Source organism: Archocentrus centrarchus, chromosome 2, assembly GCF_007364275.1.
Source record: "Archocentrus centrarchus isolate MPI-CPG fArcCen1 chromosome 2, fArcCen1, whole genome shotgun sequence".
Taxonomy (NCBI): Eukaryota; Metazoa; Chordata; class Actinopteri; order Cichliformes; family Cichlidae; genus Archocentrus; species Archocentrus centrarchus.
Genome location: NC_044347.1, coordinates 5037585 through 5060733, shown reverse-complemented (window position 1 = coordinate 5060733; position 23149 = coordinate 5037585). Strand labels below are relative to the sequence as shown.

General features: G+C 44.4%; 1 protein-coding gene across 1 annotated transcript in view; it reads left to right on the top strand.

Moving 5' to 3' along the window:
- LOC115796187 (NACHT, LRR and PYD domains-containing protein 3-like) overlaps nt 1–23149 on the top strand; it is a 66741-nt gene that overhangs the window by 2848 nt on the left and 40744 nt on the right. The window contains exons 5-6 of the mRNA XM_030752478.1: nt 65–1832; nt 13581–13754. Of these exons, the coding sequence (XP_030608338.1) occupies nt 65–1832; nt 13581–13754 (1942 nt within the window). The remainder of the gene's footprint in view (nt 1–64; nt 1833–13580; nt 13755–23149) is intronic.

The following is a 23149-nucleotide window of genomic DNA, read 5'->3' as shown; positions in this document are numbered from 1 at the left end:
ATTTCTGAAAGTGGGACTTGCTGAAGTTCATATTTTTAAGAGTATATATTTTGTGTTCTTTGAGAATTGCCCATCATCTGCCAACATGAACTTAAATCTAAGCTGAAGGAGAAGTTCCAGTATGTGTTTGAGGGGATCGCTAAAGCAGGAAACCCAACCCTTCTGAATCAGATCTACACAGAGCTCTACATCACAGAGGGAGGGGCTGCAGAGGTCAATGATGAACATGAGGTCAGACAGATTGAAACAGCATCCAGGAATCCAGACAGACCAGAAACAACAATCAGACCAGAAGACATCTTTAAAGGCTCACCTGGAATAGATGAACCAATCAGAACAGTGCTGACAAAGGGAGTGGCTGGCATTGGGAAAACAGTCTTAACACAGAAGTTCACTCTGGACTGGGCTGAAGACAAAGCCAACCAGGACATCCAGTTCATGTTTCCATTCACTTTCAGAGTGCTGAATGTGCTGAAAGAGAAAAAGTTCAGCTTGGTGGAACTTGTTCATCACTTCTTTCCTGAAACCAAAGAAGCAGGAATCTGCAGCTTTGAAGACTTCCAGGTTGTGTTCATCTTTGATGGTCTGGATGAGTGTCGACTTCCTCTGGACTTCCACAACACTGAGATCCTGGCTGATGTTACAGAGTCCACCTCAGTGGATGTGCTGCTGACAAACCTCATCAGGGGGAACCTGCTTCCCTCTGCTCACCTCTGGATAACCACACGACCTGCAGCAGCCAATCAGATCCCTGCTCAGTGTGTTGACATGGTGACAGAGGTCAGAGGGTTCACTGACCCACAGAAGGAGGAGTACTTCAGGAAGAGATTCAGAGATGAGGAGCAGGCCAGCAGGATCATCTCCCACATCAAGACATCACGAAGCCTCCACATCATGTGCCACATCCCAGTCTTCTGCTGGATCACTGCTACAGTTCTGGAGGATGTGCTGAAAACCAGCGAGGGAGGAGAGCTGCCCAAGACCCTGACTGAGATGTACATCCACTTCCTGGTGGTTCAGGCCAAAGTGAAGAAGGTCAAGTATGATGGAGGAGCTGAGACAGATCCACACTGGAGTCCAGAGAGCAGGAAGATGATTGAGTCTCTGGGAAAACTGGCTTTGGATCAGCTGCAGAAAGGAAACCTGATCTTCTATGAATCAGACCTGACAGAGTGTGGCATCGATATCAGAGCAGCCTCAGTGTACTCAGGATTGTTCACACAGATCTTTAAAGAGGAGAGAGGGCTGTACCAGGACAAGGTGTTCTGCTTCATCCATCTGAGTGTTCAGGAGTTTCTGGCTGCTCTTCATGTCCATCTGACCTTCATCAACTCTGGAATCAATTTGCTGGATAAAAAACAGAAACTGTCCCAGACAGAGCAACACTTCTTCAAGAGTGCTGTGAACAAGGCCTTACAGAGTCCAAATGGACACCTGAACTTGTTCCTCCGCTTCCTCCTGGGTCTTTCACTGCAGACCAATCAGAGTCTCCTACGAGGTCTTCTGAGAGGAAGTAGCTCACCGACCAATCAGAAAACAGTCCAGTACATCAAGAAGAAGCTCAGTGAGAATCTGTCTGCAGAGAAAAGCATCAACCTGTTCCACTGTCTGAATGAACTGAATGATCGTTCTCTAGTGGAGGAGATCCAACAGTCCCTGAGTTCAGGAAGTCTCTCCACAGATAAACTGTCTCCTGCTCAGTGGTCAGCTCTGGTCTTCATCTTACTGTCATCAGAAGAAGATCTGGATGTGTTTGACCTGAAGAAATACTCTGCTTCAGAGGAGGCTCTGCTGAGGCTGCTGCCAGTGGTCAAAGCCTCCAACAACGCTCTGTAAGTTATCACAAAGCTTTCATGACTTAAAAACACTTTAAAGGAAATCACTTTTCTTCTTCTTTTTCTTCTTCTTCCTCTTCTTAGCCATACAGCAGTGTGAAAACACACTGATTTCTTAGTTTTTGCGTATTTAATTATTTCAATTATTATTGTCCCTTAGTCTTTAATTCTTTATAATACAAATCCCAGCTCACCCTGCAGGCAGTCTTTGTCCTCTAAACTTGGGTCCTCTACCAGAGGCCTGCAACCTTGAGTGTCCTGCACAGTATTGTAGGTGTTCCCAGGACTGCGCTCTTCTGTACAGAGATCTCAGATATCGTTCCTTGAATCTGCTGGAGCCATTTTCCCAGTTTGGACGTCACTGCTCTGAGTCCAATTACCACTGGGACCACTGTTGTCCATTTTAGCTCTGCTCTCAGCCCTTCGTATTTTTCTGAGCTTCTTGCATTTCTTCTTGAAGTTGCCATCACTTGGTATTGCAACGTCTATCACTACAGCTTTCTTCCTCTTTTTGCCCACCACCACTAAGTCCAGTTGGTTAGCCATCACAAGATTGTCTGTATCTCGAAGTCCCACACGATCTTACGTCTGTTATTTTTAACCACCCTTGGGGTGTATTCATGGATCTTTGTTGTTTCATCTAGGACAGTGGTTCAGACACTCACTTGTCCTTGGCCTTCTTCCTTCCGCTTAGCATACAATCTCAGGGTGCTGGATTTGGGGTGAAACCCTCCCACATTCCCATTAAGTTCCTAATGAAAGCTCTTAGTGTCCTGTTGATTTTGTAGAGTTCTAGGCATTCCAGGTCCGTTTGTGTGACATTGAGTCAAAGGCTTTCTTGCAATCATCCCAGGCAGTGCACAGGTTGGTCAGCCTGGTCTTACAGTCTTGAGTGACTGCTCTGTTTACCAGTAGGTGGTGTTTTGCTCCTCTGGTATCTCTGACAATTCCTTCCTGGGCCCCGCTTATGCATTGAGCCACGTGCTGCTCATCTTAGCTGCTATGATGCCTGACAGGAGTTTCCATGTTGTACTGAGGCAGGTTATTGGCCAATAGTTGGATTTGACGGTCCCTTCTGGGGGTCCTTGGGGATCAGGACCATATGGCCTTCAGTCAGCCATTCTGGGTAGGACTTCCAGCCTCTAGCATCATCATCATATCATCATCATGATCATCATGAAGCTGTATTTATCAAGCACTTTAAAAAGCCACAGCAAATACAAAGTGCTGTACACCAAATAAATACAAATATTAAGAGAAAAAAAGCAATCAATTAAAAAAATAATAAAATTAAATAAATAAAAACTGTAAAATAGGTAAGATCAATGTCTCATGCTGGGTTGAAAGCCAGAGAGTATAAATAAGTTTTAAGATGAGTTTTAAAAATACCAGTTGGTTCATTTTTGTTGCCAGGCACTCATGGAGTGTAGTTAGCTTCTTTAGCCAGTAGGTGTGTATCATGTCAGGGCCTGGTGCTGTCCAGCTCTTCATATGTGAGACTCTTTCTTGGATGTCTGCCACTGTGATGGTTACTGGAACCTGTTCAGGGAGGTTGCTGTGGTCTTCTCTTAGATCCACTAACCACTGAGCATTGGTGTTGTGTGACGCATCCTTTTCCCATATGCTCTTCCAGTATTGCTCCATCTCCAGCCTTGGTGGGGGTGCTGTTCTCATGTGGTTCCCACTGAGAGTAAACCTTGGATGGTTCAGTGGAGAACATTAAATACATAGTGACGATCATGCAAGTGTGACAAATAAGAAACAAACCAAGAAATCATTAAGGGGCAAATACGTTTTCACAGCACTGCATTAGGTTTGAGCAATTTGCTTCATAGTTTCAGTTGTCCTATTGCTCCTCTGTGGCATCACTGCCTTGTGACAGGAGCCTGTAATTATGGTGCTGCTATCTACCCTCCTTATCATACAAAAAAAATAAATAAAAAAAACATTGTGAAACACAAACAGGGACATTGTGAGTTTGTTTCTCACTTCCAGCATGAAGACACATTTGCATGTGGACAAACACCACTGTCTGATTCAGCCTCTTAATTACTTAACATATGTTGACTAGAGTTTTATGGTGACACCCATGGCAGTCGTTGGGTTTAAGGGGTAAATACTTTTTCACACAGGGCCAGGTAGGTTTGGATAGCTTTTTCACTTAATGAATTAAATCATCATTTACAAACTGTATGTAGCACGTACAGGAAAAATATGTAGGCTATGAATAATTAACCTTATTGTTGGACCAGACTCTAGACTCATAGGAGGGTTGGGGTAGTGAGTGACACACACAGACTGAATGGAGCCACAGGTAGTGAACACAACTTGTACAGAACAACAGAGAAAAGGATGTAACAACAACTATGCAACAACATCAACAGTAAAAACAAAATTGAAATGGTCCTTGAGTCATTGAGCGCACTTAACTCAGTCTGGCCAGCACCAGTTAGTCAAGTTAGTCAAATCAGTTTCAGGAGACAATGTTCTATTGCAGTGGCACACACTTGTCCTACCACACAGTCACGAGCTGCTGAGATGTAGAACAACCTGTTCCTCACAGGCCAACAGCATCAGTTGGTCTCAGTTCCAATGTTCCAATGGGTGGCTGGCCATCTCCTTCTGCAGGGAGAGAATCCAACAGGATCTGATCCCAGTTCCAATATGTAAAAAAAAAAAAAAACGAGCCTGTATAAAATACAGGACAAGCACAAGAGTTCACTTTAATTCAGTGTCTCTGAATACCATTTCCAATTTAACTTTTTTTTTTTTTTTTTTAGCCTGTCATGTTTGGCAGATCTTGCAAACAGAACTGTGATCTGAATGCGTTGTTGTGCCAAACACATTTGCTATTTCAAGATGAACAGGTTCTCTATAGGCTTCTCTTGTTAGTGTTGCCTTTATTTTATTTGAGTTATTTTTAGCATACTGTGTGACACATTTTGCCAGAGCTGACAGGCTTAGGAAAGAGAAAAGAAGAAAAGAAAAAGGGACAGAGAAAAGAGAGAGAGAAAGAGAGAGGGGAAAAAAGAGAATAGAGAGAGAAAAAAATAGGAAAGAACACAAGTAAATAAACCAAATAATTAGTCACTTGTTAAACATAAAAGATACTGACAATACTTGCAAAATAAAAAATTGTGTGGGGAAAACAAAAATTGCTTGGTTACACAAACCAACCATTTTGTATTATGATTACGTGAGTGTTTGTGTTTGTGTCATGAAATGTACTTACCAATGAGGGCAGAACGCCGCAGCCCTGCCCATCAGAAGCTAGAGGCAGACAAAGAGAGCCCCAGGAAGCCCAGGCCGCCAGCAGCCCACCAAAACCTAAGAAGACCTGCGGCCACTCATTCCAAAGACAACCGCACACCCACCCCAGCAGACGGGGGAGGGAGGTCTCAGACGGAGTCCCTCCATTCAAGGAGCAAGGGCACCAGAGAATCCGAGGAAACGAGAAGCCAGCCCCCCCCAACAGCCAGCTCCCTGTACGGTCCGGCAGCAGGGCCCCAGGGCCCCGGTACCGCCCGAGCCCCCACAGAGCCCCCCCCCCCAACGCCGAAGAAGCCAATGCAGCCCTGCGCCGCAGCCCCCAGGGGAGCAGGCCACCACCCACGTCAGAACATCCAGCCCGACCCAGGAACCCGGAAGTACCCACACCCCAGGGGGGCAGGGGGGAGGAGGCAACCAGCAAGGCCACCTCAGCGGCCCCATCTCATCGACCTCTGAGTAACATGCCTGCCCCAAAGGTCCTGTGTGTATCGAGTAGTATGTGTGTATGTGTTGTGAATTATAATGACTATAATGCAATTAAAAAGGAGAGGCAAGTGGCCGCGCGGCTCTGCACGTGGCCTCTCCACTCTCCACCCTACGTGTGTGTGTCTGTGTCTGTCTGTGTGTGTGTGTGTGTGTGGGGGGTATGACCAGGAAGGGAAAAAAAAAAAAAACCCAACCTGGAAGAAGAGAGCCAGCACTTCCAATTTAACTTAAAAGAAACAATCACAAATTAAAATAGAAATGCATAAAAGTACGTTCCCCATGCGGTAACACACGTATTCCGCATCACAGTTAACATAATCACAGCAAATAAAATAAAAGCTGAACTCACATGACGTCAATAAAATAAAACATCATCAAAATGTAAAATTCAACATAAAACATGACATTATCAATCTTAGAATTAGCTTGGGATACTAATGTGTAGCACCTGCTTCCCACAGCTATCCGGTTTGGCGCCACTCGTTGGCCCTTATTAGCTGTCAATTAAGCTTGGCGGGCTATGTTAGCCTCCGCGCTACTTTAGCCTTTTAGCTTCTTTAACTCAACTCCACTCACTGAGGCGCTCGCACTGCTCGAAACCACCAAGCGGTCGGTTCTGTCTTCTTCTCACTTGTGGCTTTAAGCAAACCAAATTGTCGGTTTGTTCTCGTCATTAGCTTATTTCATTTGTTTGTTCACTCGGCAAACGCGGTGTCGCCTCCTCTCCTCCTCCTCTCTCTCTGCTTCTGCAGCTTGTACTTACCTCTCTTTGTGGGAGTGGGCTGGCTTAACTCATTCAGGCAATGAGTCTTGGGCTAGTGTGGATCAACCCATTAAAGGTCTGAACAGGGGGGAATATCTGTGATTACTGCTGTAGGATACATTTTAGGGGTCTCCACGTTCCTTTTTGACTGCGAATTCAAACCCAATTAAAACCATGGTTACCAACAAATGACAGGGTTGAGCAGATTCTGATGCAGGCTGTTTATTAGACATCTTAGTAGCATACAAATAGTTAAAAAGACACAGACAGTAGCATAGTGAAGACTGAGATACACACACAGAGTAGCAGAAAAGAAGAAAGAACCTGTTGATCATGCCCCGGCTTCCTCGTCACACTCTCCGACTCTCTGACCGAGGAGAGCCCGTGCTGAGATTAAGTGTGAGTCCAAATAAAATCAACCTGTCCAAATGATCCATGGTGATGAGCAAGTTCTGTTACAAAAAGTTACTAGTTCTTAGAAATATACAAACACAAAAGTCAAGAGCCCTCCTGGGAGGTTGTGCCTTAGTAGTTGCTGGAAAAATGGGCAACGCGGACAAAGACAGTCGCTACATCTTCTCTTTTTTCCTCTCTCTCCTCTTCTAACCGTGGTATTTATACTCTTTCTCTTTCTTTGTCTAAGATTTGTGCTGAGTCTGCACTTTGTAAGCATACATTAGGGGTCTCATTAATCTTCTTGTACTATCTAAAAGAGCACAAACATCCCAGAACATTTTCAATTCATCAACAAGACAGTAAGAAAAATTCATCACAATAATTATCAGAAACAACCTCCTTGTGGCCATCCTATAGTACTCCATAAGAAGGATTTACAACTGCTCACACTTATACAGACCAGATATGAGGGAGAAAGTGGGGACCAGGGTTATTATAGTTAAATAAAACGAACAAAATAATGAAAACTGAAATTGAAAAAACATTGTCGTTAACTGAAATAAATAAATAAAAACTAAAATTAAAAGGAAAAAAGGATAATTAACTAAAACTGTATCGTGAGTTTAAAAAAACTAACTAAAATTATAAATAAAATGACCTTCCTTTCCTTGATTGTCATTTGATTTATAAGCCTTGTGGATTGATAATTTTTCCGCTCTCCGAGTTTAAGCTGGGAGCGCTGTCGGGCAGCTGTGCGCGTGCTCACCGTGCAGTGGCGGTCCTAGCCTGTTTGGCGCCCTGGGCGAGCCCCCCCCCCCAATAGCGATCGCCGCACTACTACACTTGGGGGGTAATGAGCGACTGCTGTGTGGTGCATGTAGCTTTCTGCCATGGTCTGACAGACAGGCTTTAACAGAAGGTCCCCCCACCATGCTTACCTTCATCTTTGCTTGTTTCTCCTCTTCTTCTTTTCTCTTTTTCCTAAACTGCGCACCTGATGGTTTTGACCTTTTCCTTTCCATTTGCCATAATTCACTGAAGCGGAATAGGTTATCACCACCGCCCATCCCCAGGGTTGTCAGATCTGACTGACAGTTGCCAGCCCAACACAACAAAACCTCCATTGAAACTCATGTTAATAACACCAGGTGTGATATATATTTAAATATACACAGCTTTGGGTGAGTTGTTAAAATTTTGGCTGCTTTTCACCATATTTGGTAGGTTTTTAGGAAGTTTTTATTGTAAAATTATATATCTATATAATTTTATAATTATATAGACATATCTATATAATTTTCCAGCCCAATGTGTTCACAAGCTGCCCAATCTGGCAACACTGCACCATCCACCAACATTTGTCCGAACCGTCTAGATTCATATTTGTGTTATTTTTTTTATAAGGATTCGGGTTCACACAAATACTGTGACTTAATGACCATATTTACAGTATTATAGATGAAATGGACTTTGTGCTCTATCAGTTGTGTGCATCTAATTTTATTAGATGCACAGATTCATTCTGTGGAACATGGGGGGAAAAAAACATGGGAGGACAAAAAAAAAAAAAAAAAGTCAGTTTTGCATATCTCGCAAAGGTTTTGCGAGATCCTGAGTTACTTTTGCGAGATCTCGCAAAACTTTTCAATATTAGTACATACACTTCGCGTTAATCTTGATATGGCAGTGTCAGTGAGGATGAAAGGTTTGGCGAGAGACTGCCAGCAAAAGTCGCCTTTATTTATAATTCAGCGGTTACTGTTGGCTGTAACCAGACCAAAACTGTACAGGCATGAATGAATGAACCCGGCTGACTGTCTCACTCTCACGCCATCACTGCTTCACTCGACTCGCAGCCCAGGCTGAGAGGAGAAGGGGGCGGGGCAGCGCTGTGTGTGACGATCGAGTGAAGCAGTGACAGTGAGACAGAGAGAGAATCCCCCGCCTGCCCCTTTCCTTCTGTTACAACCTGTCAGACCATTGCAGAAAGCTACATGCAACACACAGCAGGCAGAGGGCGCCCATTACCCCACAAGTGGAGCAGTGCGGTAGGCGCTGCTGCGGGGATCGCAATGCGTTGGGGGGAGGGGGGCGGTCATGCCGCCCTAGATGAAATGCCGCCCTGGGCGGCTGCCCATGTCGCTCATATCAGAAACCGCCACTGTCACCGTGGTCCAAAAAGTAATGGTAGCGGTCTGCCGAGAAAACGGCAGAGTCCCATATGGAGTTTCTTTGAGTCCGATAATACAGATAGAAGAGCGTCTTGTTGTAAAGGATGAAAAATGTATGGAACACGTCTCAGTGAGGAAAAAACACCAACATCAGAGTCCACCTGAGAAGTGGGCGCAAGGCAGCTACCGAAACCGCTCTGAACCGACTTAATCTGGCGTGAGATGTGACTACTCCTCGCTGCCACTCTGCCGCAACGTTGTGATGAACCTGTTCCGTCCTTGTGCGTTTCCGGCCACTTTATCAGTGAGAGAATAACAATCAGGAACATTCAATATAAGGACTCACAAATGTCAGCAAATTCCTGGAGGGAGCTGCTAAAACTGTCGGAATGGACTCGAGGGAATGAAGAAAGTGAAAAAACAGGGACAAATATGTTTGCAGCCAAAAAACTGAGCACAAAGAGCGAGGACCAAAAGAAGTCCCAGCCGGCACCGCATATAAAACACCAGCACACGACTGTAAGGTAATGAACACACACAATCCAGCTACACAAGCAGAAATGCGACATGAGGTCGGCCACATATGGAGCATCTAACCAAGCTAGCTACAAAACAGAAGCTGTTGTTAATCTGCTGCACTGACACTGAACTTTATTGTAGTTTATTGTAGAATTTATTGAGTTTGGGAGTTCATGTTTTTCTTTGTTTCTCCCTGTTGATGTTCATGTATGTCCTTAATATTACACACATTTAGCATTTAGTGCTGCTGTCTGTGAACAGTTGGTTGTTGAATATATTTCTTTACGGGATCTTTTGTTGAGTTTTTATTACAGAAGAGTTACTCTTGTACTTTGAATCTTGCACCTGACAAAGTATGAAAAACTAAAACTAATACTGAAACTAACAAAACTAAATTAAAACTAAGTAATAAACCAAAAATAAAAACAAGCAAAACCGCTCTGAAAACTAATTAAAACTAACTGAATTAAAGAAAAAAGTAAAAACTAACTAAAACTAAACAATAATGTAAAATCCAAAACTGTTATAACCCTGGTGGAGCCCAATGTGACCCTAGACTAAATTTACACTTTTTTGATTTGCATTTCCAAAATTTTTGGCTGTGCTACATAGGCAAGATAGCCTATGGCTAGGTCTACTGGACAGAGTTATCCCTATAAACTGTATAAATCAAAAAATGGGCAAACAGGATGACTGGTGTCCTATACGTGAACCTAAAATGGGCAGTTTTATGAGCTGAGACCCCTAAGCATGAATTTGAATGAGCAACAGGTTCAACACTGGGCTAGAAGATGAATATGCTCTGAGAGTAGACTCAGACTGCTAGGGCGGGGTAGCAGAGCTTCTGGGGCCTGAACATGAATAAGAGCTACTCTAGCTGGCCTCAAATCCTCCCACCATCCTTAGACACACAGTATGCATTTTTAGTTCAGTATAAAAAAGGCAGTTTAGTTGCAAATAAACAAGAGCAGGAAAAATAACTTTAAATATCAGCATTAGAGTGATAATTGTGCAATTTCCAATGTGTGAACCTGTTCACCCACATGGCAATAAAACCTTCATTCATTCATTCATAAAAAACCACAACACTGCACAATTGGGATTCTCAAACCCACAGGGTTACATGTATTTTGTATTTACTCAGGTTATCTTTGTCTAACATTAAAATGTGTGTGATCTGAAACATGTGTGACAAAAATACTAAAAAAAAAAAGAAATCAGGAAAGAGACAAATACTTTTTCACAGCACTCTAAGCAATCTGCTGAAGTATGCAGTGTTGTGACCAATAAAGTTAACATTAACTAATGGTGAACATGAACAGCATGGTGGTACAGTGCTTAGTGCTATCACCTCACAGCGAGACGGTCCTGAGTTCAAATCCAGTGTTACTCCCATCAGTCACCATGAGGACAAGTTCTTTATATACAGATGTTTTATTCCAAGCTCACCAACAGGATCACCCAGTGTTGCCATCGTGAGAACTCATTGCCTGCTGTAACCAAACGGGAGAAATACGATCAGCTTCGGAGCTGCACTTCACACTTCTCAACGAGCAGATCAAAAATTGGACATGACACATAGCTTCACCATAATATTTGACATGAGTCGTTTATATACTTCAGCCCTGTATGAAGACAACGATGAGATGCAGAAACCCAACCTAACCACTGTCTTTTTTGCTTGTGTCATACTCTAAAAAGTCTGCACTGAACATTACTTCCTCTAACCGAGTTCTGGACCAAATGCGTTAACTTTAAAGGAACATTACAAATATTTGTTGCAGACATACAAAGAAGAGCATTGAACAAATTCACTGTCAGTAACATCCATCACTGGGACCTTTCTATATAGAATTTGCATGGTCTGTCTCTTTGTTAATAACAGTTTGGTCCCTGTCCAGGGTGTACCCCACTTCTCGCCCTATGGCAGCTGCGATAGGCTTTAGCCCCTTAATAGTAGCGCACCAATTAAATTAAAATGTAAATCAGTAATCAGCTTGACCAGTCAGAGATCAGTCTTTGTTCCAGTCTGGAGTTGCCCTCAGTACGAGGCGGCAAGCTGGGGTGGGTATTGTTGTATCCCCCAAGCTTGCTGAATGTACATCGGAATTTTCACCATTTAGATGAGAGGGTTGATTCCCCTCACCTTCAGGCTGGGGAACGGGTCCTCGCATTTATTTGCACTTATGGACCAAAGACAATTCAGAGTACTGATCCTTCTTGGAGTTGCTGGGCTGGTTGCTTGAGGGTCCTCCATCTGGTGACTCCATCGTCCTGCTGGGAGACTTCAGTGCTCACGTGGATATTGACCGTGAGATGTTTGGGCCAAATTCTAGACTCATAGGAGGGTTAGGGTAATGGATGAGATTCAGATGATTACAGATCAGTCCATTGAAGGCCTGAACAGATGGGGTATCAGTGATTGACATACAATTAACGCATGACATACATGAGGGAGAAAAGTAATTATGAACCCACTGGGTTACATGGACACTGGTGAAGAGGGAGCTGAGCGTAAAAGTGAACCTGTTGATTTACCGGTCGATCTACATTCCTACCTTCACTTTGGAAAGCAACCAAAAGAATAAAATTGCAAATCCAAGTGGCAGAAATCCTCCGAAGGGTGGCTGACCTATCTCTTATGCTGTTTTTCCGTACAGAATGACTGAGCACGGGTCAACTCACTCAAAACAACTTGCCACAGTCGTGTTGTGTTTCCATTGCAATTGAGGATCACCACAGTGTGGATGGAGTCGATATAGCAGTGGGGGCAGTACTGTCTAGACGTAATTTGTATGTGGCTGTGAAGTGCAGTTTCTCAGGTTTCAGAAACTGTTTGAATTTTTTCGATATGCGAAAGCACTACAAACGGCCCGCGGGCAGGCCGCTGCCAGTTAAGGGGTTAATACGCTGGACACGATTTGCCTGTCTGTCTCTCCTTAGCTTTCTTTCTAGGTACTTGAGGTGATGGACAGCACACTGGATACTGTCTGGTAAGTTTGGCAATTCCTTTTTAAATGTGAGAGGCATCTCAACACAACCATCTTTTTTGTGCTGATTCCCTGTTTCAGTTTTGATAAAAACTGAAGATCATCTTGGGAGAAATGGTTGTCCTCAGCAACCTTCTCATTAAAGTCACATTCAAGTGTCTTAATTATGTCAGGTGAGATTACTTCTTTGATCTGTGTCCTTCACACATGGTAAACTTCATGAATGGGACTGGATGGAAGCTGAAGTGATGGTTTCACCTGCTAAACAGTCGTGTTATTACGGTAATTCAAAGTTCCTTTGATGAGCCGCCTCAGGCTCGGTGCTAACCAGCTGTTCGGCTTGTAGGGGCAGGTAATTTGTTTTTCATCGGTGATCACCCAGCAGTATAGGGTTATAATATGTATGCTGTGTGCGCGTTTCAGATGGCTCTCATGTTGCAAAACTACCGCTGCAAACTGTCGGTCTGGGCATTCAACCAGTACTTTGTGCCTCCAGTTTCTTGCTGACGGATTTTAAAAATGGTTGATTCCAATGAAGGAGTCGCTCTCATGACTCCGCTAGTGATGGCACTCCCTGGCCAATCAGTGGCATGCTGTCCTCTGCATCACATTTTCGGATCACCCCGGATCGCCAAGGACCTTGGGTGAGTGAGTACAGTAAAAGGACCTGCAAAGTGTATCTGATTCTAATGGAAAAGCTGTCAAATTGCGGCGGGTCGAGGCAACCTGTGCGGAGTCGTTCCAGATGGGAAGGCGGATTTAGAGATGGGGTGAGGAGTGCAGCCATTCGGGAGGGGCTCAAAGTAGAGCTGCTGCTCCTCCACATCGAAAGGAGCCAGTTGAGGTGGCTCGGGCATCTGACTAGGATGCCTCCTGAGTGAGGTGTTTCGGGCATGCTCTACTGGGAGGAGGTCCCAGGGCAGACTCAGGACACGCTGGAGAGATTATATCTCTCAGCTGGCCGGGGAATGCCTTGGGGTCCTTCCGGATGAGCTTGTGGAGGCGGCTGGGGAGAAGGACATCTGGGCTTCTCTGCTTCAGCTGCTGCTTTTTTGTGTTGCCTGCAAATTCCTCATTAATTTCCAAAAGAAGTTCACGTTATTATTTCTTAGACAAATCGTTTATTACTTTCTTATTATTGTCTTTTCAGACTGAGTCTCTGTAACCTCTCAGAGGGAAGTTGTGAAGCTCTGTCCTCAGTTCTCTGCTCCCAGTCCTCTACTCTGAGAGAGCTGGACCTGAGTAACAATCACCTGAAGGACTCAGGAGTGAAAGCTTTATCTTCTGGACTGAAGAATCCACATTGTAAACTGGAAACACTCAGGTCAGCATTCTTCAAATGTTCAACAGATGACTAAAATCTGGTTTCCATTAGAGTCTAACTGATGCAGGACTGTGTCTGCTGTGATTTGTCAAATTATCTAAACTTCAGAAGTTTTTTTTTTTAACTTCTCAAAAATTTTTCTTTTTTGAGTTTCTTTATTTTAAATATGTCTTCAAACTTTGTTCCTGGGATTTGAATGAAGTCTTTCCTCATGTGCACCTTTAAATGATGTCATCCTCACCAGCAGCACAGTTCAGTGGAGGATGATGTTTAGCTGCCACTTTGGTTCTGCAACGATTTGATGGGTTGTGATCAAATTAGTTTCAGATGTTCATGTTGTCCTCACAATGAAATATAAGAACTTCAACAATCAGCAGACTTTTAATTTAGTGCCATCATCTGCTCAGACTTCTAGTTTGACCAAAACTTTGATTCAAACCAAAAAGCAGCAAAACTAATGACACTCCCATCAGCCTCAGTCCTACTTTATGTAGATTTGATCATCATTTTGACTTCACTGATTTTATCACTTGTAGACTTTAACATTTAGACTGACTTGGTTATTTTGAACTCCTGTTTCAGTCATTTCATTTTCAAATGATTTGTTGCTGCAGTTTGTTGTCTGCATGCAGCTGCTCTGCTGTTCTCTAAGAGTATCTGTCATGTCTGCAGGCTGTCAGGCTGCCTGATCACAGAAAAAGGTTGTAAGTCTCTGGTCTCAGCTTTGAGCTCCAACCCCTCCCATCTGAGAGAGCTGGACCTGAGCTACAACCATCCAGGAGAGGCAGGAGTGAAGCTGCTGGAGCAGCTGAGACTGGAAACTCTCAGGTATGGAGAGGCCTGTCGCAGCCACAGACAGTGTCTGATAGAGGAGGAAGCTGTACTTCACTCTGGCCCTGTCTGATGACTTCATGCTGGATACGAGTGTTATCTGAACAGTCACACACAGAGGAACCTTTTTACTTTGCTTCTATCAGAAAGTCTGCTTGAAGAGAAACAGTAGATATCTGTATGGGGGTCTCAAAGGAGAAAATCTCCATCAACAACAATGGAGCAACCAGTTCAAAGTGATCTCTGCAGAGGAACAGTCTCACATTTTTACCCTCTGACCATCAATGGGATTAAGTTTCCTGTGTGTGCAGAGACAGGTCCAGGACATGTTTAGCCTAGCCTAGCACCAACACTGGAAGTAGGGGGAAGCTGTTAGCCTAGCTTAGAACAAACAAGTGGAAGCATAAACAGATTACTGGCTCACTCATTAACCCCTTAACTGGCAGCAAAAAAATCACCTGACAAAAACTACATAACGCCTTCTGGTTATTATTGGCTCTGAACAACCCCTTTCATAGCCTATTAATCGGCTGCGTCTGGTCCGCGGGCCGAATGAAGTGCATTTATATGGCAGGCTAGACCCGCCCATTTTGACTGACACCTCATTCGGCCAATCATGTTAAGAAATGGGTTTCCCAGAGCCAATAATACTCAGAGGGCGTCACGTAGCTTTGTCAGGTGATTTGGTGCAGCCAGTTACATGATTGGCCGAATGACGTGTCAATAAAAATGGGAGGGTCTAGCCTGCCATATAAAAGGGACTACAAACGGCCCGTCACCGGGCCCTTGCCAGTTAAGGGGCTACCCTAACTGTCCACCTAGGAAAATGGGCTTTGCACTGCTGTGTTGCTGCTTCTGACAGTAATGACTTAAACACGTGTTTGTGCTCAAAGATTGAATTGTGAATTGATCTTCTGGACTTTGTGATGATGGCGAGTAGAAAACTAAGGAAAAATCCACTGCAGTCAAAGTGAGCTAACTTTGGTGGTAGCAGCTGTAGGTATCCTGATCAACCTTGAAAATATCATTCAAATGATTATAAGAAATAATCAATCAAAGAAAAAGCAAAGAAGAAGGAACAAAGAGGTGGAGCAGGTGGAGGAAACAGGTCATCTGTTGGGGTGTTTCTGACTGTAAAGCCGATCTCACAAGGACACCTGCTGGTCCTGTTAGCCTGCAGCCTGCACTGTGGGATGTGTGCTGTGGCAGACGAGGGCACTGAGAGCTCCAGAAGGAGCCTGCATGGTGGCCATGCAGCCAACCAGCACTCCAGTCACATGCTGTCAAAAGTGGTCCCAGAGTGAGACCCCCAGGGATCTGTTGGTGAGGTAGTCAATGGTCCAGGCTGTCAGCTGCCTGTCCACTCCATCTCCCTCCAGCTTCCCTCTCAACAGTACCCGCTGGATGGTGTTGAAAGCACTGGAGAAGTCAAAGAACATAGGTGAGGGATCTGTGCAGCAGGTGGATGACGGCATCGTCCACCCCGATGCCAGGCTGGAAGGCGAACTGCAGAGGGTCCAGCGCTGAGCTCACCTTTGCTCAGTATTGAGTAGAAGCTCCCTTTTGAGCTAGTACGGCCACGAGTCTTCTTGGGAATGATGCAAAAAAACACCTGGATTTGAGGATCGTCTGCCATTCTTCCTTGCAGATCCTCTCCAACTCCGTCAGGTTGGATGGTGAATGTTTGTGGACAGCCATTTTCAGGTCTCTCCACAGCTGTGTAAATTTTGTTAATGAAATATTTTGGTCATAGGTTTCGCCAACAACCCTTTATTCCATGATGAAAACGAGACGATAACTAAATTAAAACCACCTAAAAGGATAAAAACAATGACGAAATTAATCGACACTTTCGTCTTGACAAAAGTGTTAATTTCATAAGAAAATTAATTTACACTTTCGACAATGGTTGTGTCTTGACGAATCGTCATTGTTTTTATCCTTTTAGGTGGTTTTAATTTAGTTATTGTCTCGTTTTCGTCATGGAATAAAGAGTCGTTGGCGAAACCTATCACGAAAATATTTCATTAACAAAATTAACACTGTTCCACAGATACTCCAGTGAAGAATGGTCACAGAGTTGTTCTGAAGCCACTCCTTTGTTATTTTAGCTGTGTGCTTAGGGTCATTGTCTTGTTGGAAGGTGAACCTTCGGCCCAGTCTGAGGTCCTGAGCACTCTGGAAGAGGTTTTCTTCCAGGATATCTCTGTACTTGGCTGCAGTCATCTTTCCTTCAATTGCAACCAGTCGTCCTGTCCCTGCAGCTGAAAAACACCCCTATAGCATGATGCCGCCACCACCGTGTTTCACTGTTGGGATTGTACTGGGCAGGTGATGAGCAGTGCCTGGTGTTCTCCACACATACCGCTTCGAATTAATGCCAAAAAGTTCAATCTTCGTCTCATCACACCAGAGAATCTTATTTCTCATAGTCTGGGAGTCCTTCATGTGTTTTTTGGTAAACTCTATGCGGGCTTTCATATGTCTTGCACTGAGGAGAAGCTTCTCTACCATAAAGCCCCGACTGGTGGAGGGCTGCAGTGATAGTTGACTTTGTGGAACTTTCTCCCATCTCCCCACTGCATCTCTGGAGCTCAGCCATAGTGATCTTTGGGTTCTTCTTTACCTCTCTCACCAAGGCTCTTCTCCCACCATTGCTCAATTTGGCTGGACGGCCAGGTCTAGGAAGAGTTCTGGTCATCCCAAACTTCTTCCATTTAAGGATTATGGAGGCCACTGTGCTCTTAGGAACCTTGAGTGCTGCAGAAATCCTTTTGTAACCTTGGCCAGATCTGTGCTTTGCCACAATTCAGTCTCTGAGCTCCTTGGGCAGTTCCTTCGACCTCATGATTCTCATTTGCTCTGACATGCACTGTGAGCTGTGAGGTCTTATATAGACAGGTGTGTGCCTTTCCTAATCAAGTCCAATCAGTTTAATTAAACACAGCTGGACTCCAATGAAGGAGTCGAACCATCTCAAGGAGGATCAGAAGAAATGGACAGCATGTGAGTTAAATATGAGCATCACAGCAAAGGGTCTGAATACTTATGACCATGTGATATTTCAGTTTTTCTTTTTTAATAAATTTGCAAAAAATTCTACATTTATGTTTTTTTCTGTAAAGATGGGGTTCTGAGTGAACATTAATGAGAAATAAAATGAACTTTTTTGATTTTAGCAAATGACTGAAATGAAACAAAGAGTGAAAAATTTAAAGGCTCCACTTTCCGCACCCACGGTAATGTCCATGTGTGCATGCTGAAAGAGACTGTGCTGCTCTGACCCCCCTCCTCCTTTCAGGGCGGAGCCTGCTGGAGTGCGATGGCTGATCCCAGGTCTGAGGAAGTGTAAGTGTGTTTTTAATGTGATTGATGAAAACAAAGCAGCACACATTCAACCATCTTCAAACTGTCACATCACTCATTCACATCTCTGATGTCAGGAGTCATCATCAAAGTGTCAATCAATGAACAGATGATGGATCAATAACTGCAGCTGGATTGTGTTTGTTCTCTTCATCAGATTCCTGTCAACTCACAATCGACACAAACACAGTAAACGCAAACCTCAAACTGTCTGACAACAACAGGAAGGTGACACATATTATCCCATTCGGTTACGCACATCCTGATCATGAAGACAGATTTGATCATTGGCCTCAGCTGCTGTGTAGAGACAGTCTGACTGGTCGTTGTTACTGGGAGGTCGAGTGGAGAGGAGATGTTTATATATCAGTGAGTTACAGAAGAATCAGCAGGAAAGGAAATAGTATTGAATGTGTGTTTGGAAGGAATAATCAGTCCTGGAGTCTGTTCTGCTCTGACAAATATGGTTACGCTGTCTGGCACAAAAACAGAAAAACACACATCTCCTCCTACTCCGCCTCCCACAGAGTAGCAGTGTATGTGGACTGTCCTGCTGGCACTCTGTCCTTCTACAGAGTCTCCTCTGACACTCTGATCCACCTCCACACCTGCAATACCACATTCACTGAACCTCTTTATCCTGGATTTGCAGTCTGGTATCCTCGTTTTTTGGTTACTGCTTCCTCAGTGTCTCTGTGCTGAGTTTAGTGTAAAGAGTGTCCTCCTGTCAGAGAAACAGAGAGAACTAACTGTTGAACAGATAGTTCAGTATGTACATGTCTGTCTCTTTCACTCACAAACACGTTTTCAGATTCATGGATTCAATCAGTTGATGTTTGAAACTGTTCTCAATGATTCCTTGTAAACTTCTTCCTCTTCAGTCCTTTAAAGATGGAAGCTGCCTGTGTTGGAACTGTTTTTGTGTTGTTGCCTCTCCGAGCCTGTGGGGGGCGCAGGTTTTCACAATGCGCTATGTTAGGCTGATTTGTAAATAGAAGAAGTGAACGGAAGTAGTTTTCTTAGGAGGTAGAGAAAGCATGGTGCATCTCTGGCAATCCAAAGCCATCCGCTCCTTCATATCCCTTTGAGTGGCAATATGAGTAAGTTTCAAGGTTGTATGTGTTTGTAAGATATTATGCGTGTGATTATTCAAATAAGTTTGAGATGTTTGATATGCTATATGTGTCAATCTAGTGAATCCAATCTGAGTTCATGCAGTGCGACCGCTAAATTGGAAGGAACCCTTTAATGTGCCTTATATATCAAAGGAGATGTTAATTTGATTTAAGTGATCATATTATAATTGTATACTGAGTACTTTTTCTGTATTTTGTATTGTTTCAGTTTCACACTTTTTTACATTAAATCCTGTCCAACTACAACACGCGCCTGTTCCTTGGAGGAAGTGATGTAAGAGAGAGTTTAGCTGGCTGTGAATCTCAATATAGGACACGGGGTCACATTGAGTGCAACAGTACAGTGAAATCATAGCACTCGACAAGGGTCCACGAGCGGCAGTCGACTTGACCATGGAGAAGTCAGACGCTGAACAGCAAGGCAACGAGGAAACAAGGTCCACTCACTCAGTAGCATCTGCAAAGTCTTCGGGGAAACTTACCGTTAGGTCATCAGCAGGATGTTCAAGTAAGTCATCAGCCTCAACCCGAGCTAGTATGGAGGCAGCTCGGGCACAAGCAGAAGCGCAAGCAGCAAAAGCCAGATTAGCCTACGCGCAAAAGGAAATGAGCATCAAGATAGAAAAGGCTCGTTTAGAAGCGTCTCTTGACGTACTCAATCTCCAAAAGGAAGCTGATGCAGCCGTGGCTAAAGCAGGGGTGATGGAGGCAGCAGCAGCTCAATTTGGCATAGCGGAACCAAAGGAAGACTTGACATTTTTGGCTCAACAAACAACCCCAGAGGAAAAAGTGAGTGAGTACGTGAATAAGCACAATTATACTGACCTGGCTCAAGACAATAGAGATACATTTCAGCATGATGACAGCAATTATCGAAATGAACAATGCGAACAACCAGTAGTGTACACACCTCGCAGTCCCAAACAGGAACTGATGCAATACCCGTTTATGCCACAACGGGGACTAAGCCCACACAATAATGCTGACAGCACAACGAGTGACCTAGCCAGATTTCTAGCTAAGAGCCAGCTAGTAACTGGAGGACTGTCGGAATTTGATGATAAGCCAGAGAGTTACCTTAGCTGGAAAGCCACATTTCAGAGCACCATCAAGGACCTTGGTCTTACAGCCAGTGAAGAAATGAATCTACTCATAAAGTGGTTGGGACCTGAGTCTTCTGAACATGCCAAGAGACTGAAAGCAGTTAACATAAAGCATCCACCTGCCGGTTTGAACATGATATGGTCAAGACTAGAAGAATGTTATGGCTCACCAGAGGCAATAGAAAACTCCCTGTTTGCTAGGATACAAAGTTTTCCAAAGCTCTCCAGTAAAGAACCACACAAGCTTCGTGATCTGTCAGATCTGCTGTGTGAACTCCAAGCGGCGAAACTAGATGGATATTTACCAGGGTTAAGTTACCTTGACACAGCCAGGGGAGTAGGACCAATAGTGGAGAAGCTGCCCTTTCATCTCCAAGAAAAATGGACAATGGTGGGTTCAAAGTTTAAAGAAGACCACCATGTTAGCTTCCCACCCTTCTCAGTCTTTGTGGAATTTGTGAAAGGTCAAGCCAAAGCAAGGAATGACCCAAGCTTCGCCACAACTTTCAACACAATGACTCTCTCGCATGCCAATCACACATCCAGCTACAAAAAAGGGAAATCAACAGGTAACTACAACCAAAAGCTATCAGTCACAGTGCACAAGACAGACGTAGCATCAGAGGGATGCAGGACCAAAGAAGCAGGTGAAGACATTAAAAGACAGTGTCCTATACATCACAAACCCCACCCACTTAAAAGATGCAGGGGTTTCAGAACTATGCTGCTTGATGACAGGAAAAGGCTGCTCAAAGACAATAACATCTGCTATCGCTGCCTTGCTTCCACCAGCCACCGAGCCAAAGACTGTACAGTCACGATTAAGTGTGAAGACTGTGACAGTGAGAAACACCTGGCAGCTCTTCACCCTGGCCCTGCTCCACAGATGTCCAAGCCTCCCTCATTCCATAGAGAGCACGGCGGGGAGCAAACAACTGCACAGGACTCAGATGTTACTGCCACATGTACAGAGGTATGTGGAAATGAGATTGCAGGGAAATCCTGTTCTAAGATCTGCTTGGTGCAAGTCTATCCCAAAGGTCAGCGAGACAACATCAAAAGAATGTATGCGATAATCGATGATCAAAGCAACCAGTCTCTTGCAAAGACAGAGTTTTTTGACATATTCGATATACAAAGCCCAACTGAACCATACACACTGAGAACCTGTAGTGGTATAGCACAAGTGACTGGTAGAAGAGCGTGTGACTACATAGTTGAGTCATTAGATGGAAAAATGAGTTTTTCTCTCCCCACTCTCATAGAGTGCAATGCCATCCCCAACAATAGAGAAGAGATACCCACTGTAGAAGCTGCTTTACACCACCGCCATTTGAAAGCAATAGCTGCTGAAATACCGCCTCTCGACCCAAGTGCAGATATACTGTTGCTAATAGGACGAAACCTTCTGAGAGTTCACAAGGTGAGGGAGCAAATTAACGGCAAACACAACGACCCATTTGCACAGAAGCTTGACCTGGGCTATGTCATCATCGGGCAGGTGTGTCTTGGCAACGCTCACAAGCCAAGTGAAATGAACGCTCTGAAAACACATGTATTGGACAATGGCCGCCCAAGCTATCTCACTCCCTGCAACAGTCGCTTCAGTGTGAAGGAGGACTTTAGTCTGAGCCGAGCCAAAACCATTTCCAATAAGTTGCTACCTGTTCACCCACACGAAAAGCTCACAGTTGAGAATTTAGGAGAGGCTGTGTTTTGTCGCACCAATAAAGATAACCAGCTCGCTCATTCCGTTGAAGACATGATCTTCCTGAAGAAGATGGAGGGATTCTTCAAAAACTACACTAACAGCTGGGTTGCACCACTCCCATTTCGAACCCCCAGACGCAAACTTCCTGACAACCGGTCCTATGCCTACCAGCGGCTCATGTCCCTGCGACGTATGCTTGACAAGAAACCAGAAATGAAAGCACACTTCGTTGAATTCATGCAGAAAATGCTCGACAACCAACATGCAGAACTTGCACCACCTCACAACAAAGACAAAGAGAACTGGTACCTCCCGATATTTGGTGTATACCATCCGCAAAAGCCAGGAAAGATACGTGTGGTGTTTGATTCGAGTGCGCGGTTTGATGGAGTGTCCCTCAACGACATACTGCTTTCTGGCCCGGACCTGAACAACACACTTTTGGGTGTGCTGCTTCGCTTCAGGAAAGAACCTGTTGCCATCACTGCTGACATCGAGCAAATGTTCTACTGCTTTGTAGTCCAGGAAGATCACAGAGATTACCTTCGCTTCCTGTGGTATGAAGACAACGACCTCACCAAAGATGTAGTAGACTATCGAATGAGGGTGCACGTCTTTGGTAACAGTCCCTCCCCAGCAGTGGCGATCTATGGGCTGAGAATGGCAGCAAAGGAGGCAGAAAGTGAATACGGAACTGACGCCCGAAACTTCATAGAGAAAGACTTCTATGTGGACGATGCATTAAAGTCCTTCTCAGCCGAAGCTGAGGCTATTGACATTTTACAGAGAGCTCAAAAAATGCTTGCCCTCTCAAATCTACTTCTCCACAAGATTGTTTCCAACAAAGTGGAAGTTGTGGATGCTTTCCCCCCTGAGGATAGGGCCAAAGATATCAAAGATCTCGATTTAACAACTGACGAGCTTCCAGTCCAACGCAGCTTAGGAGTGAGTTGGAACCCTGTATCGGACACATTTACATTCCATGTTCCACAGGAGCAGAAACCCTTCACTTGCCGTGGTGTACTCTTGACAGTAAACAGCTTGTTCGATCCTCTTGGCTTGCTTGCACCTGTAACCATCAAAGGCAGACTTCTTCTCAGACAGCTCTCCAGCAGCAACCTTGAGTGGGACAGCCCGTTGCCACAAGACATGTATGATGATTGGAGAAGATGGCACGATTCACTACAGAGTCTCACAACCCTACACATTCCTCGTACCTATGTCACGTTCTCCATCTCACAAGCCACC